Source organism: Girardinichthys multiradiatus, chromosome 10 (genome assembly GCF_021462225.1).
Source record: "Girardinichthys multiradiatus isolate DD_20200921_A chromosome 10, DD_fGirMul_XY1, whole genome shotgun sequence".
Lineage (NCBI taxonomy): Eukaryota > Metazoa > Chordata > Actinopteri > Cyprinodontiformes > Goodeidae > Girardinichthys > Girardinichthys multiradiatus.
The window spans coordinates 4693766-4709341 of record NC_061803.1 but is presented as its reverse complement, the minus strand read 5'-3'; the positions used below and the strand labels follow the sequence as shown (position 1 = coordinate 4709341).

At 39.8% G+C, this 15576-nt stretch overlaps 1 protein-coding gene across 1 annotated transcript; it reads left to right on the top strand.

The window, feature by feature from the left end:
* The first annotated feature begins 1987 nt into the window (after positions 1-1987).
* Positions 1988-13205, top strand: zgc:123217 (uncharacterized protein LOC641414 homolog). Its single transcript, XM_047376995.1, has 6 exons — positions 1988-2118; positions 2519-2533; positions 2637-2799; positions 10126-10394; positions 10489-10634; positions 11935-13205. The coding sequence occupies exons 1-6, from the start codon at positions 2064-2066 to the stop codon at positions 12244-12246; spliced, it is 960 nt and encodes a 319-aa protein (XP_047232951.1). The 5' UTR covers positions 1988-2063; the 3' UTR covers positions 12247-13205.
* The last annotated feature ends 2371 nt before the right edge of the window (positions 13206-15576 follow it).

Genomic DNA, 15576 nt, shown 5'->3' with positions numbered 1-15576 from the left:
TCTCAGTTTGTGGATACCGGTTCTCACTGTGGTTCAGTGGAGCCCAGAAGCCTTAGAAATGGCTTCATATCAATTTCCAGAGTAATTGATGTGAGTGATTTGTTTCTCAACTGTTTTTTAATTTCAATGTGTTGTTTTTTGACATCTTTGGCCTTCTTCATGTAGTCAGACGGGTTCTGTTTATGTGATTTCTTGTTTTGACAGACCTGGCTGGACCTATCCTCAGTTTGTGGACAATTTGATTAATCTCTGTAAACTGGGCATGTGGTAATTTCTCTCAAAGTGTCAGGTTGGTTTGGGCAGATGACATGAAATGGCGTTTTGTAGTTATTCAGGTTATGTTTATCTGATATTAAAATATATTTCATGGTCTGAAACAGAAGAAATCTGTAAGGGGTCAAATAGTTTTTTGCAGCATTCAGATAAAACAGGGTACCTGTGTCACCGAGTTGAAATGTTGTCTCAGTTTTACTCTCTCACTGCCTCTCTGTGTGTAGAAACAAACACCAGGCTTCAAGGTCTTCAAAATGTGATTAACATGTTTAATTGACTTGTTTGAATTCTGTGTTTAAGCACAGATATTCTCATCCGATAAAAGAGTTTATCTTTCTTTATCTGACACCGACTGCTTTTACTAGCATGAAAGATTGTGTGGACATTTATAAAATATGATTAAGAGGAGAGGAGGGAGAGGACCTTACTCTCTTATCTGCATGGTGATTTTGTGCTTCTACTTCAGTTTAATGTATGAACATGACATCAACTAAATTTTTGTTTAAAATATGACAGTTTATTTTTCCTACATACTAATTTGACAGACAGAAAATAAATAATTATAACAAAAGTCTTTGAGAGACCAGTCCTTGAACTGCCACCTTAATGTGGTGGAGGGGTTTGAGTGCTCGAATGATCTTAGAGGCTATGTTGTCTAGGGCTTAAATGCCCCTGGTAGGGTCTCTTATAGCAAACAGGCCAAGGTGACGGGTCAGAAAAAGAGTGGTTCAAGACACCTTCATGAGAACCACACAATCACGGCACTTGGCGTTGCCCCTAGCGCCACCGTAGGGTGTCCGGGCACTCCCTTAGAGATAGGGTGAGGAGCTCGGCCATCCGGGAGGAGCTCAGAGTAGAGCCGCTGCTCCTCCACATCGAGAGGAGCCAGTTGAGGTGGTTCAGGCATCTATACCGGATGCTTCCTGGACACCTCCCTCGGGAGGTGTTCCAGGCACGTCCCACCGGGAAGAGGCCCAGGGGACAGTCCAGGACACGCTGGAGGAACTATGTCTCTCGGCTGGCCTGGGAACGCCTTGGGCTCCCCCCGGAGGAGCTGGAAGAGGTGTCTGGGAAGAGGGACCCGGTCCTGAATGAAGCTGAAGACGACGAGTATGAGTACGAGTACGAGTATGAGTCTTTGAGAGATAAATGTACTCATGATGGCTGGTGCTACTTTAACTAACTGCTGCATCAGCTTGATTTCCGTTTAATCATAGTCATACTGAACACTCAGAGCACTTTTCACCACCACATTCACCCATTCGCACTCACATTCATATACCAAAGCTCAGATTGATAGGCAGCTTGGGGCCTTGGCGACATGTGGGAAAAACCCACAACTTTCAGAATGCAAGACAAACTACTCTTTCCTCTGAGCCACAGTTATCACATGGACATGACTGCATCATCTAGTTGGAAAATTACGTTACTGTAAATACACCACAGGTTTCTTGGAATGCAGTGTACAATTTTTCTTGAGAACAGATTGAGGAAATTGCATTGGTATACACTTTCCAGAAACCAAATTCCTGTTAGTCTGATAGAGCATGTTCGAGTTTTAGATTACAGTTATCATTTGCACACACACGTTAACATGGCATACATGAAAAAAGAAAATAAAAAAAGGTGGCCCACAGACAAACCCGTGTGCATAATGCATACTGTAGAAAACCGGTTTGGGGAGGGAGCGGTTGCTTTGTTATGAGACATGTAAGCAATTAAGAGATGTTCAACAAAAACTTACAGATGGTTTGCAGTCACAGAAGGCAGGAGGTTTGGCAGCGAACAGCATGGCGACTTCGACTCTATGGGTACTCTGGATGTGTACAGTCCTCTTTGGGCAAGGTGGGGTTTTTACTATTTATAATTACTGTTACTGTTTATCTGTTACAAAGCAATTAATCTAAACTACTTATGTTCAGTTTTAGTTTCTGTGTACTGTGTGATTTAAACTGTGAAAATGATTTTCTGCTCTTAAAGAGATCATACTAAAAAGGTTTTATCTTATTTTTAATTATTTGTCAAGTAATTATTTAGAATGTGTTCATGATTGACTGTTTATTATAATAAAAAAATTGGCTATTACTGTGAAATAGATTCTAAATATAAGACATTAACAAAGTGCAGTACGAAGTTCACTGTAATAAAAAAGAAAGTGGCTCAAACTGTAGCGCCCCCTGTGCTCACTTTGACACACTAATCATCACCAAAATGTCATTAACTTCTATATCTCCTTTTCCTGCAGGAGTGAAGGCTCAGGGTAAGTGTAGACTCACTTTTTCTGCTCTTTTAAATTGTAAAAAATGCTAATTATTCTAATAATTATTATTTAACTGACTGATATATAATCATCTGTTTGTCAGACTGCGGTGTCGCACCTCTGAACACAAAGATAGTCGGTGGTGATGGCGCCACTGCTGGGTCTTGGCCCTGGCAGGTCAGCGTACACTATAAGGGGAACCACATCTGTGGAGGGACCCTCATCGACAACCAGTGGGTTCTCACAGCAGCCCATTGCATTATAACGTAAGACCCTTTCATCAAGATCTGTGATCCCTGTGGGAATACTTCTGAAAAAAGGGAAACATTTTTACAAAAAGGACCAGAACCACCTAGCAAAAAGATAAAGAAAAGAATAAAGCAAAGAAGCACATAGACAAAAAAAAAGATGAAAAAGAAATGGATGTGATAAAATGTGATAAAAGATTAGCAACATGATGTCGCGTTCTGTAGTTTAGAGTGACCAACGTGCAGACAAGAGCTAGGCAGCAGCATGTTTAAAGGAGTCTTCAGCTTTATTTCCAAGGTTCTTCCAAAACGAAGCAAAACATTGCAGGTACTTAACAAAGACGAAAAGTCCACAACGTACAACATTGACTTAGCAGGAACATGGTACAAAAAGCACATAGACATGGGTGGAGAACGGAAGGAACAAGCGAAGAACAAACAAAAACAGAGAGCTTATGAACAGAGGGAAGTGGAGTATGGACCAATGAGAAACTGAGGCAGGTAATCAGATGAGATGGAATTTAGGTGTGGACCAGGTAGTAGAGAACTGAGGGAATGTGAACAGTTGATAAGGTGACAAGGCTAGAACTAAGAACTAAGCAAAACTATGGACGAAGATAATAAACCAGTAAAGACATAAGAACCTAGAATAATCATTAACTAAAGTAAACCGAGAAACTAGAGGGAATAAAAGAAACACCAAAACCTAATAATTAACAAAGAACCCATAAAGAAACCCAGACCGTGAATAAAACCTAAACCACAGAAAGGGAACCAGGATGAGGAGGAACAGAGAAAATAAACTAGTAAACAGAGAGCATAGGTGAACAAATATTTAAACATAAGTAAACACAGATATACTAAAAGGGAAACTAAACTAGAAACTACAAGAAAGACAAGGGAACTAGAATACAACGAATATAATAATAGTCATAAGAAAACCATAACAAATAATAGAAAATAAACTACTAAAAGAACTTAGAGAAATTCCAAACTAATAGAAAACACAAGATCACAACAAAACCAAAGATGTCGCTTCACGACACACGATGCTCGAAATCAGTTATCAAAAAGGAGGCTTCATAACAAAATAACAAAAGAAGCAAAATGACCAACACCATGTTAGGCTTCTGGTTAATTACCTCTTTCACCAATTAATTCCCACATGCTGCTATTTCATCCCAACCTAATACCATGTCATACCCTTGCAATTAACCATTTTCCATCAGTTTATTCCTATAGGTAGTTAAGTTGGCTGCAGACGACTCTGAAATGGCTAACCTCTTCCAGGACAAGGAGGTTGGACATGGTCCAGTTTTAGACCAACCCATTCAATGGTGCAACTACTCACACCTGCAGCTAAATGATTTGGAAACATAAGAGATACTGATTGATTTTTGAAGAAATCTATTAGGATTGTACAAAAGCTCATTAATAGTACAGTGGTGCAGATTGTCAGCTGGTATAAATATTTAGGCACCATTTTAGACAATAAGGTAACTTTTAAGGCTATCACTGATGTCATCTAAGAAGGCCAACCAGAGGCTGTTCTTTTAAATAGTGTTATGTGGAACTAAACCCATGTAAAAAAATAAACCCGCCCCCCCCACAGATTTAGAAAAATGCCATCTAAGTGGGCGGTGCCAATGTGTGGATTATCGAGGGGATTAAGCAGGGGTGTGGTCAGGAAGACAAGGGAAAGTGGCAGCACCCTCCTCATCATCGGAGGTTAAGAGAGGCTTTACGGAGCCCAGTGGGTCTTAGTTTTATCAGTTCAAGCCGGTGGCTCAAGGCGCTGACTCGGCGATGCCTGAAGCCAGCTATGCTGAAGCAGTGGAGGAACAATTCCTGATTCCTACGGTAGCATGTCGGAGTGAAATGGTTTTATACCCGAAGGCGGGACCCATGACTTAAGTATGTACCAAGCTGTACTGTTTTAACCAAAGAGGGCAGCACTAGGATGGTTTTAGGACAAATATTGCAGAATTAAAACAGGTTTTCAAAAAACTAAGTAAAATAGCACATTAGGTAGCAAACTTAAGGCCCAGTTTATGCAGTTTATCTTCAAAAACAATTTTGATTTGGGGCTTAGTTCCTCTTTAAATGGTGATCAATTGCCAGATGCGGTGTAGCGGAGGACCCCAGAATGCAGACGAGCAGGAAGCATTGTAATGTAAAAGAAGAGTTAATAAATTAAACTCACTTAAGCAGGTGGTGGCAGAAACAGTCATGGACAGGGAGGCAAGACGGCTTGGCATAAACAGCATGAACTGAAAAGTTTCCGCAAAAAATGAACAGAATGATGGTGTATATATGGAGTGTCGTACAGGTGAAACAAGTGTTAACATGATGCAGGTGGATCGAATGAAGCTGACTGCAGGTTGACAGATGCAGGGTTAACAAAATGTGACTAGGGCAAACAGAAATCCAACAGTACAAACCATTCTGGAAAACATAACGTACAGAACATAAACAATACTAAGAAACTTAAGCACAGCCAGGAAAACAGAAGTAAGATCCAAAAACGTAAACTGGAAATAAGAATAACTAAAACACAAACAAAAACCAAAATACCCTTAAATCATGACATCAATCTCATTTAATGTTCTTAGTTTTCATTTATAGAATCTGTTTTAACAATTTGTAATGCTGAACTGGTTTAGTAACCTCATTGTGGAAAATAAAACAGGTTACTGAGTATTGTTAAGGTCTGTACAAAGATTGCTGGTGCTGATTTGAGAGCCTATAATCAAGTTTTCAGAACAAGGGTCACTAAGAAAGCAACATCAACCCTTACAGACCCTCTGCATCTTCTGCCCACTAAGTTCAGGCTGCTAACATCAAGAAAAAGGTTTAATTATGCCCAAAGGTCAAGATTTAACCGGTACCGGAGATCTTTCATTCCTTTAGCTGTTGGCTTTTTAAAGTATTCTAGATGAACTACGCTGCCTGGAGTCCTGACATGATTTTGCAAATGTTTCTGATTTATTTATTTATTGTTCTATTGTGTGTAGACACAATAGAACAATAAATAAATAAATCTTCTAAAGCTTCTAGCTTTGTTCTCTCTACTTTCTCTTCCTAGAAGCTACACCTGGCCTGACTCTGTGTCTACCTGTGACACCTTTCTGGAGAGGGGCATCATCCGAGCTTCTGCTGACAGCAACTTAATGCTCACCCTCTACCGATGATCCACATGGCCCTGTCTTTCAGTGTTTAACCCTTTCTCTCTCCTAGACATGGCTGCTGACTGAGCTTTTACTGTGATTAACTCTATGAGCTCTCTTTCAGACTCTATCCTTGAAAACTGGCTCAGAGTTTATCTGTTCTTTCTTTCTAGGTGAAACGACTAAAGGAGCTACATCCATTAACATTTACTTTTCCTTCCCATAGAAAGTACTCCTGGATCAGTGCTTCTTTGTTCTCTTTGTGTCTCTGCTCTGTTCTCTCAAACCCCCAGTTGGTTGCTATATAAATACCATCCTAATACCATCGTCTTACTGGGCTGGTATTCACAGGACAACGCTTAACAGACCGGAATATTATTTGATAAAATATAAAATTATTAATATTAAATGGTCAGTCAGTCATTTTCTACCGCTTATTCCATAGTGGGTCGCGGGGGAGCTGGTGCCTATCTCCAGCAGTCTATGGGCGAGAGGCAGGGTACACCCTGGACAAGTCACCTGTCCATCGCAGGGCAACACACAAACAACCATGCACACACTCATTCATCTAAGGGCAATTTAGAGTGACCAATTAACCTAACAGGCATGTCTTTGGACTGTGGGAGGAAGCCGGAGTACCCGGTGAGAACCCACGCATGCACGGGGAGAACATGCAAACTCCATGCATCAAACCCAGGACCTTCTTGCTGCAAGGCAACAGTGCTACCAACTGCGCCACCGTGCAGCCCTATATTAAATTATTGTGACTATGAATCTGAAAATATTATTTATTATATTAAATAATAAATAATATTTTCAGATTCATAGTCACAATAATGTGAAGATATAAACACTGAGCAGTAATCCTAACCTCCAAGGAAATACGACGAATATTACTGGATGACTTTTACAGGATAACTTTTATCCTGAACAAAAACATTGAGGTCCGTTGAAACTCAGTGTCAACCCCCAACTGAGTCGCTGTGGCGTCAGCAGAGCTGGGTGTCTGGGCAAATGAGGAACATGTATTGCATTTCCTGCAGGTGTTTCTGGACATATTGTGAGGTCAGCAGCGTGCTTAGTAGTTTCACCAATTTCAGGCCAAAAATACACCATGTCTGAACAAAACTCCATATATTCATACAGCTCAATTTAGGTTCTTTCGAGTGAAATCTAATGTCTCGTTTTTGCACTAGTTAAAAGGGTTATGTGGAGTTAATTCTGTGATTTTTTTAAAGATTCGGTTTTTTGTCCTTTTGCCCTTGTAGGGTAGTCGAATACATGAAGGCTGAGCAGGAAGGATTGGTGAGGCGTGACGCTTTAAACTCCTACCTGATTCCCTCTGTCTACCATGTCATATACACACTCTGCTCAAAATCTACCCAGGGCTGCTTTTTTTGGTTTACATTTAGTGGAGGAAGTGAAACACTATGATTCATTAGGACCGTTTTTGTGGCTCAAATGGGGAAGTGATTATTAGAAAACTATTGTTTCTTCTCCAAGGACACATTTCAGTGTCTTAAAATAATCTCATTGCATCAATGCTTTCAATGCAAGTATAAATTACATGGAAAGGTCCAACAATCACACCATTTTGGAAAGGAAATGAGCACTGTGTCCTAAAGAGGAAGGAATATATATTTGGTGAAAAATGTGTGCATCAACTACAGAACAGAAGCAAAAGAGCCTCTGAAAAGCTAGTAAGGGAGAGTCATTAGTCATGCACTGGCATGGTCTTAAAGCCCACTTAGCAAGGAAGAAGCCATTACTCCAAAAGCAACATGAAAAGACAGATTATAGTTTGTTAGTACAGTCAGGGAAAAAAAAAATACCATAATTATTGAGACATGTCCTACGGTCTGATGAAACTACTATTGAAATGTTTGGCAATAATAATAATTGCACGGCAGAGAAGTATGTGGGTGGCAGCATCATGCTGTGCGAGTGTTTAACAGTAGGAGGTACTGGTGCATCATGAAGAAAGATTATTCTTTACAGGTCAAACACTGAAGCAGCATCTCAACACATCAGCCAGGAGGGGACAGCTTGAGTTGGACAGTTACCCTAAGCATATTACCAAATTTGTTATATACTTATGCATGATTTCAACTGTATCTGGTTTCTTTTTTAAGCAAAAGGTCAAATAAATACTTGCATACAGCTAAACAGAGGGTTCCACTGAGGGCCTTGAATTTCCTTTTTTTGCATCTTCTGCCCTGGTTGTGTAATAGCTAAATGTTGGTCAACAGAGTTGTAAGATTTAATCAACGTTAAACATTTGTGCATCTCCTGACTCATTTCCCTGTCTCATGTTGCACGATAAGTTCAATTCTTGTTCTACGTGACAATTGAGGCGTTTGATAGGGACGCCTTTCAGTGTCTTGTTTTGTCCAAATAAGTCCAAGTTCAGTGTCTCTGGTTTATGGTAACCTTCGTACCACATGGATGTTGCGCTACAGAAAACAACAGATTAGAACACGTTTTTTCAAGCTTCATGTTCAGAGGTGGAAATCTGATTTTTGGATAAGATCATAAGCCTCTTATCACAAGATTTTCTTGTGATAAGAAAATCTATTTTATTATACCTGCTTGCTACTTACAAACAAAATAAATAGCATTTAATGTTTGAAAAAGATCATAAGAATTCAGATTGCTACTTAAGCTTGATTACCCTAATTATATTTCTTGCCTAGACAAATACAGTTGCTTTCTTTACACACAAATATGAATGAAATAAACAACAATATCTAAAAAATATTATCTAAACATATATTTGCAGTAAAATCATGGGGAGTTCTGCATAAAAGTAATCAATTTGTAGTCACACTATATTGCATGGCCTGTAATATTATTAGGATTGTGTTCTAATTAATAATTTTTCCAATTATGAGGTTCAGGATTTTTTGAGACAGCAACTACTATTTTATCATCCACTTCCATATTACACATTAATAAGGTATCAAACCTAATTAAATGAAAAGACAAGTCATGTATATGAATATATGATCACTAAGAAACCTAAAATGGGGTAAGAGATATAGTACATCTACAAATAATAATTTTTAAAGGGCTATCTGACACACGGCTACAAAAGGTCTTCTGTAATCTGATGAGCTGATAAGGATCTTTGCGCAAGGAGTTGTTAGCTGAGAAGCTAGGCTAGCATTAGCTTGTTTCCTCTCTGGTTCACAAATTCGGCCCAAAACCTCCAATCATATGTGTGTCGACAAAACCTACTGGCAGAGTTGATCTCCCGCTTCATGAGACACACGTTGCATTGAACAGAATTATTAATGAACAGTGCTACAGCAGCATGCAGGGCTGTGGTCAGGCCTTTACACATGGCTATTTGTTGAACCTCAGCTGAGTCACATAGCGCAGACAGACAGGTAGAGGCTGTGACAAATATTTCTTTTTTACTGTAAATGTCAATGTAAAGGGTGTGCTGACAGTTAGGTTGTTGGAAAACCCAAGATTTGTTTGAGCAAATCCACGAAATTACTAATCTTACAGAAGATTCTGTTCAACTTGGTGTTTCCTGATAGGTTTTCTGCAGCAATCATAGGGCGCTAAAAATAATGTGTGCTGGGTCCGGATTGACTTCCCGTTGGCTCGTGATCTGGATTAGAGTCTGGGCTTTAAAAGCTGCTGGACTAGAGATATGTTGCCATCTTATAGTTCCTTTTTGGGAAGTGGGAATGGGCAGGATTTTGTCTGGTGGGACTGAGTCTTTACAAAAAGCAATGTTCATTTTGCTCTCACATCAACCAGAAACCTACTTGTACAGAACCCTCTGGAGGTGTTTAGGGGTGCGAATCGGGAGCAGGAAGGAATGTTGTCTGGTTAAAGAAAAAAACACCAGCAAATAACTTTATAAAGTTTTCAGGTTGATCATCTTTGTCTAAATTATTTATATTTCAGCAAGAAGAACAGGATATGGTTCACTCTTGAATTGTAATTGACGGCTGCCTAAAATTGTTCCGAAGGCCGCAAACAGCCCCCGGGGGGTCCCTGTTTTGAAATCTTAAAACCTTTGGGATATCAGGCAGAGTTGGTTTGAAAAGATACACAGAAAGCAGTTTTAAAATAAAGAAAACAACAAATTAATGTCAAATCATAAGACAATGACCATACTTTTCCTCTTCTTTAATTGCATGAATTGTTTCTTTAAATGCAGAAAAACCGTGAGTGATTGGACCCTCTACCTCGGAAGAGAGACTCAGGCTGGTCCAAATGCTAACGAGGTTTTACGCAGTGTGTCCCAGGTCATCGTCCACCCAAACTTCAACAACACCCTGTTTAACAACGACATCGCCTTGATGAAGCTCGGGAGGGTGGTCGATTTCACCGACTTCATACGACCTATCTGCCTCGCGGGTAGCGGCAGTCAGTTCTTCAATGCCACTTCATGCTGGAGTACCGGCTGGGGAAAACTTTTGAGCAATCGTGAGGATCCTGCTTAGAATCTTGTTTGTAAAATAGGACAGTAGAATTTATTAATTGGATTACATAAAACTGATTTTCACACTGTCACTCTCAGAGACCTTGCCAGCGACCGAGAAACTACAGCAGGTCCAGATTCCTGTCATTGGAAACAAACAGTGCGCCTGCAGTTACATACCAACAGACGCAACCATCACAAGCCAAATGATTTGCGCCGGCGAAAAGAACAAAGGAACATGTCAGGTAAAAGCAGTAATAAGGTGTTAGAACATTTCAAGTAGCAGTAATTAGCATTAATTAGCTTATCCACAGGTACACCCTCAGCTCATAAGTGATCATACCTCAAGAACATTTTCACATTTTGTCACATTACAACCCGCATTATTGGGATTTTCTTTGATAAACACAAAGCTGTAGTGAACCAGACAAAGGATCAGAAAATTCAGCCAGGCAGGGCTTGTTTTACAATAATTATTGTAAATCTGAAACTGGTTCAGACAGGAGACCTCAGCAAGAGCACACCGGAAACTCTGTAAGGGAAGAGGACAGTTTAGTGGCTGTTACAGCAGGGAATCTGGAAGGAGTCAAAATGAAAACCATTAACCTTTTCAGGATCAGTATGAGAGGTTTAATCCAGATGGAACGCTCACCTAGGTATTCATCTGTTCTGGGAATCCAAAAGGATGTGACCGTCTGTCTCTAGACAGTTCCTCTTCATCCTGCTAACTGTGGAGTTACTCTTACTTCTCCAGAAACCAGAGAACGGCAAGCGAGTGTGATGATGTCACAATAAATAATGGGCAGGCTTGATTCGATACAAAAATCTGAGAATCTGTCAGTAATGAATCCAGAATCCAGAGGGTGAGACATTGGACAGGGGAGGATCATACACAAAGAGGCACAGATCAGACTAGTTATCCGAGGACTTGGCAAAACTCGTAGGTTGGAGCACAGAAACAAGGTTGATGTCCAGAGTTTAGAAGCTTGGCAGAAATCAGATGAGAGGAAGACAAGGCAGGAGAATCCAGTCAATGCCATGACTGTGGGACTATCTATCTCCCCCATCAGCTCTGACCAGCTACCTTGTACCTGCTGAAGGAAAACATCACCACGGCATGATGTCGCCACCGCCATGTTTCGGTACAGGGGTGACGTGTAAAGAATGATATGTGGTGTTTTTTTCAGCTTCCCAGGGAAATGAAAATATGTTCAGGTCTCAACATGCTGAAAGTGTCCCTGACATGGATTGCTAATAAGACTTCTTAATTTTATTCCAACATTGGCTTTTTTAACCACTCTCTCATGGAGGCCATATTTGTGGAGTGTAAGAGAAGCACATTCTCCCACCTGAGCTGTGGATCTCTCTAGCTCCTCCAGAGTAACTGTATAGGGTTCTAGGCAACTTCTCTAATTAATGCTGTTCTTGCCCAGCCTTTCAGTCTAGCTGATATTTTTTGTTGTAACATGACAAAATGTGCAAAGGTTTATGGGTACAAAGTCACTGTGTTAATGAACTCTTATGTGTTTTGTCCGGCTGTATTAGGGAGACTCAGGCGGACCTCTGCAATGCAAGCAGAACTCAAAGTGGATCCAGGCTGGCATCACAAGTTTTGGGATACCTTGTGCTACTGCTGGGTTTCCGGAAGTCTACGCTCGGGTCTCTGACTTTCAGACGTGGATCACGGGTCAGATCATTGGGACCACAGCTGGCTTCGTGACATTCACTTCTACTGGAACTGATGCAGACAGCAGCTTTACATGTCCCAACGCATCCACTGGAAACTCAGGCAAACTTTCTGCTGAGTTATTTGTCATCTCTGTGACAGTGATGCTGCATCCATTTATTACTCAGTAGAAGTCTATTTTTTGAGATTTTTGCTGCTCTTTAAATCATTTTATGAAGTAATTATATTTTAAAATAAATAATGCATGTCAAAGTCAACTTTGTATGAATACAAGTTCAGTACTATTGTCATATTCTAGTGGTTTTGCAAGGAACCAAATGTTGCATTTAGGTAGGATTTAACAGGAGGATCTGACAAAGGATGGGTGAAAACAGGGGATGTGTACAAGCTGGGGAGGGGATTACTAGTACAAGCAACAGGTGAGATTATTACTGAGTGGAAGCAGCTGATGGGGGACAGCTATGGGCAATGACTGAACAGAGTAAACACAAGGAAAACACTTGAGAAAATGAAATTGAATATGACCAAACGCAAAGTAACTGGAAACTACAAAGGTAATTGAAACGACCCAGAACTGATCACCAAAGGAATGGATGTGAACCAAAGGCCCAGGATCATGACAACTATGAAATGTTGATAAAAGATAGACTTAGCTAAAAACATAAAAATAACATTGGATCCAAAAGATTAAAATTAAAGAAGTATCATCAGGCTTTCTCACCAGTGTTACGTAGTCCTTCAGAAAATATTTCAATAATAAAATCAAAATCAAACTTTTGTCCTCACAGGTATTAATATACCTGCCACTTTTAGGTTCAAAGAGATAATTCCACACACGTTTCTTCAGACTGGAAGTAATTTTAACATTTTAGAGCAGCCCAGCCAGAGTCACTACTTGGTACTGATGCAAAGTGCTTTTAGAAAGCTAAAGATTAGGGTGATGGTAAGGTGGATTTCAAACCTCAAAGACTTAAAATACCAAAGGGAACATGTAAAAAGCTGATTAGCAATTATAAGAAGGGTTTAATTGCTATGATGTGCTATGCCAATAAAGATTTTTCTATTGTATATTGAGAAGCATATACATTATTGTTAATTCAAGTATAATTAAAAACATTTTTTGTTCAGATTTGATTTTCTTTTTACATTGTTTCCTGTCAGAAACAAACTTCTTGGTTGCATTAAATTAAATTTTAATCATAAATATGCCAGGGGTATGAATAATTTTGGGCTTACCTTTCCCTTTGTTGCATTTGCTCTATTCTCAGAAGTCAGAATTTCTGGGTTCTAAGTCAAAATAAAATGTACCAAAGTGAAATCCAACATGGAAAGTTGATGGTCCCCAAGCCACCCAGATTTGTAGATCCACAGAGTATGACTCTTCATTTAGTGTTACGCTGCTGCTAAATTGGTAGTGGTGTCACACCAGGGTTCTTCTGGTGTACTTCATGTCATGTTTAGTATTTGATTTGTAACCTTGTATCATAACCAGATGTAGTGTGACATGCTTTTGAGGAACCTTGATTTTGGGCGTCTACCGCCTCTTCCCCCGTCACGTGCAAGGCAATGTGGTCAAAAACAACATTTTATCAGGATCTGTGCTTTGTGTGTCTGTTGGTGCTTTTGCTGTGCTCAGCCCCTAGATGGCGTGGAATCTGGAGGAGAGGTGACAGGTGTTCGCTATTCCCATGATTATTCTGCAGAGGACTATTTAAGGAGGAGGCTGCCAGCAACTCACTGCCAGAGTGTTGCCCTTAGTGGTACTACTCAGCCACATTGCCTTTGCCTTTGACCTTGCCTTGTACACCAAGTAACTTTGTCTTTGTATCCTGAAGGTTTCCTGAACCTGATTTTGCCTTGCATTGAATCCTGCCTGGATAAACCGTCTTCTGGAAGGAAGCAATCCAGTTCCATGAACAAAGACTCAAGTCTCTCATGACTTCATTGGATCACGCCGGCTGCCACCCTCCTGATTCCTGCGTACCTCGGACCACCATCTGCGAAACCCTATTTTAATGTCTTCCTTATAAAGGCCTTCTATTCATATTTTGTGCCTCCACAGTATAGTGCAGTGAAATGTTTTACCTGGACTAAGAGCTCCCTCATAGTAAGCATTTAGATCTATTTAGAACATCTGAATAGCTGTTTTCACAACAACAAATGCATGATAACCCTTAATACATTTTTCACAGCGTTGAGTGTATTAAAAACCTTATGTTTTTCATGAGACATAAAACCAAATTTGATCCTGCACATACATTTATTCACTTATAAAAACAATAGATGGTGATGGCTAGATACCAAGAGGTTTCTGAGTAGCTTAAGAGTTTGACAAAAACATTTGAGTATTTTCTGGTTATGTTCAAACAAGTTTTATTTGTGGTTTTCAAGGATAAACAATGGGACACTCAAGCTCTGAAACTAACATAGCTACAAATGATTAGTCCTGTGAACTACTGCCCTAAAACATGCATTCTTAACAGAAAAACCACTCCAAAAATAAAAAAGGAGGGGGAACGGGAGGCAACCCTTTGGTAACCTTTGGATATGAGATTAGATGATCAATATTTTACCAGACCTTCATGATGGCTTCATGTAAAGTTTCAGTACTTCTCTGCTCAACTTGAAACCCGGCCTGTGTATCATCAGTTGATTGCAATGCACCACATCACTGCAAAGCAATGCAGAAGATTTTTTTTCCTGAACTTTGCAGCCTAGTTTGCAGGGCGCATCACATTATTTGTAACATGGCAAAATGTTTTATGTGGTTGTGTAAATACAGTTTGCATCATATAAAAAAAAGGACTGCCCTATTGAATGAAAACATTAATTTATAATCCAGTCCGCAGTACAGACTTGAAAACAAAAATGAAAAACAAACAAAAGAAACCAACTTTTCATTTCAACATCAGAAATGCCAGTCAAGAGCACATTTACACAATTACATTTACATTTTTCTTCCATGAAATGCTCTGTTGACAGGGAGGTTACAGAATCTCAGGATACACTCGCAGAGGTTGCTGTATTGGCAGCATCATTTGTTTTATCTGAGAAAGCAGTGTCTTGTTGTGTTGCTTGTGGTGACTCACTTTCGAGGGCCCGAGTCAATATTTGAGGCAGTAGCATCAAGTGTTTCACTCATGTCTCTTTCATTTTTTTTTACATGACAAATACAATCGTAACATTCAAACTTTTCGCTTCTTGTACTGCTGAGCCAAGCTGGTCACTGGATCCAGCTCTTCCTCTGTAAAATCACACATAGTGTAATTAAATTCACTAACATATCCAAGCTTACTTTTTCCATTTGGAAAAAAACAAAATCCCATATTTCCCAGTCTCTAACAGCTGTGGCATTGTGGTAGTCTTTGGTGCTTTCAAATGTCTGGTACCCCCTCTTCTTCTCTCTTTTACCTGAATAAGATGGCCACTGACTTCTTCAAAAAGACCCATTTAAAAAGCATGCTCAGTTTTTACAGCATTTGAGTTACCAGACAGCTTTT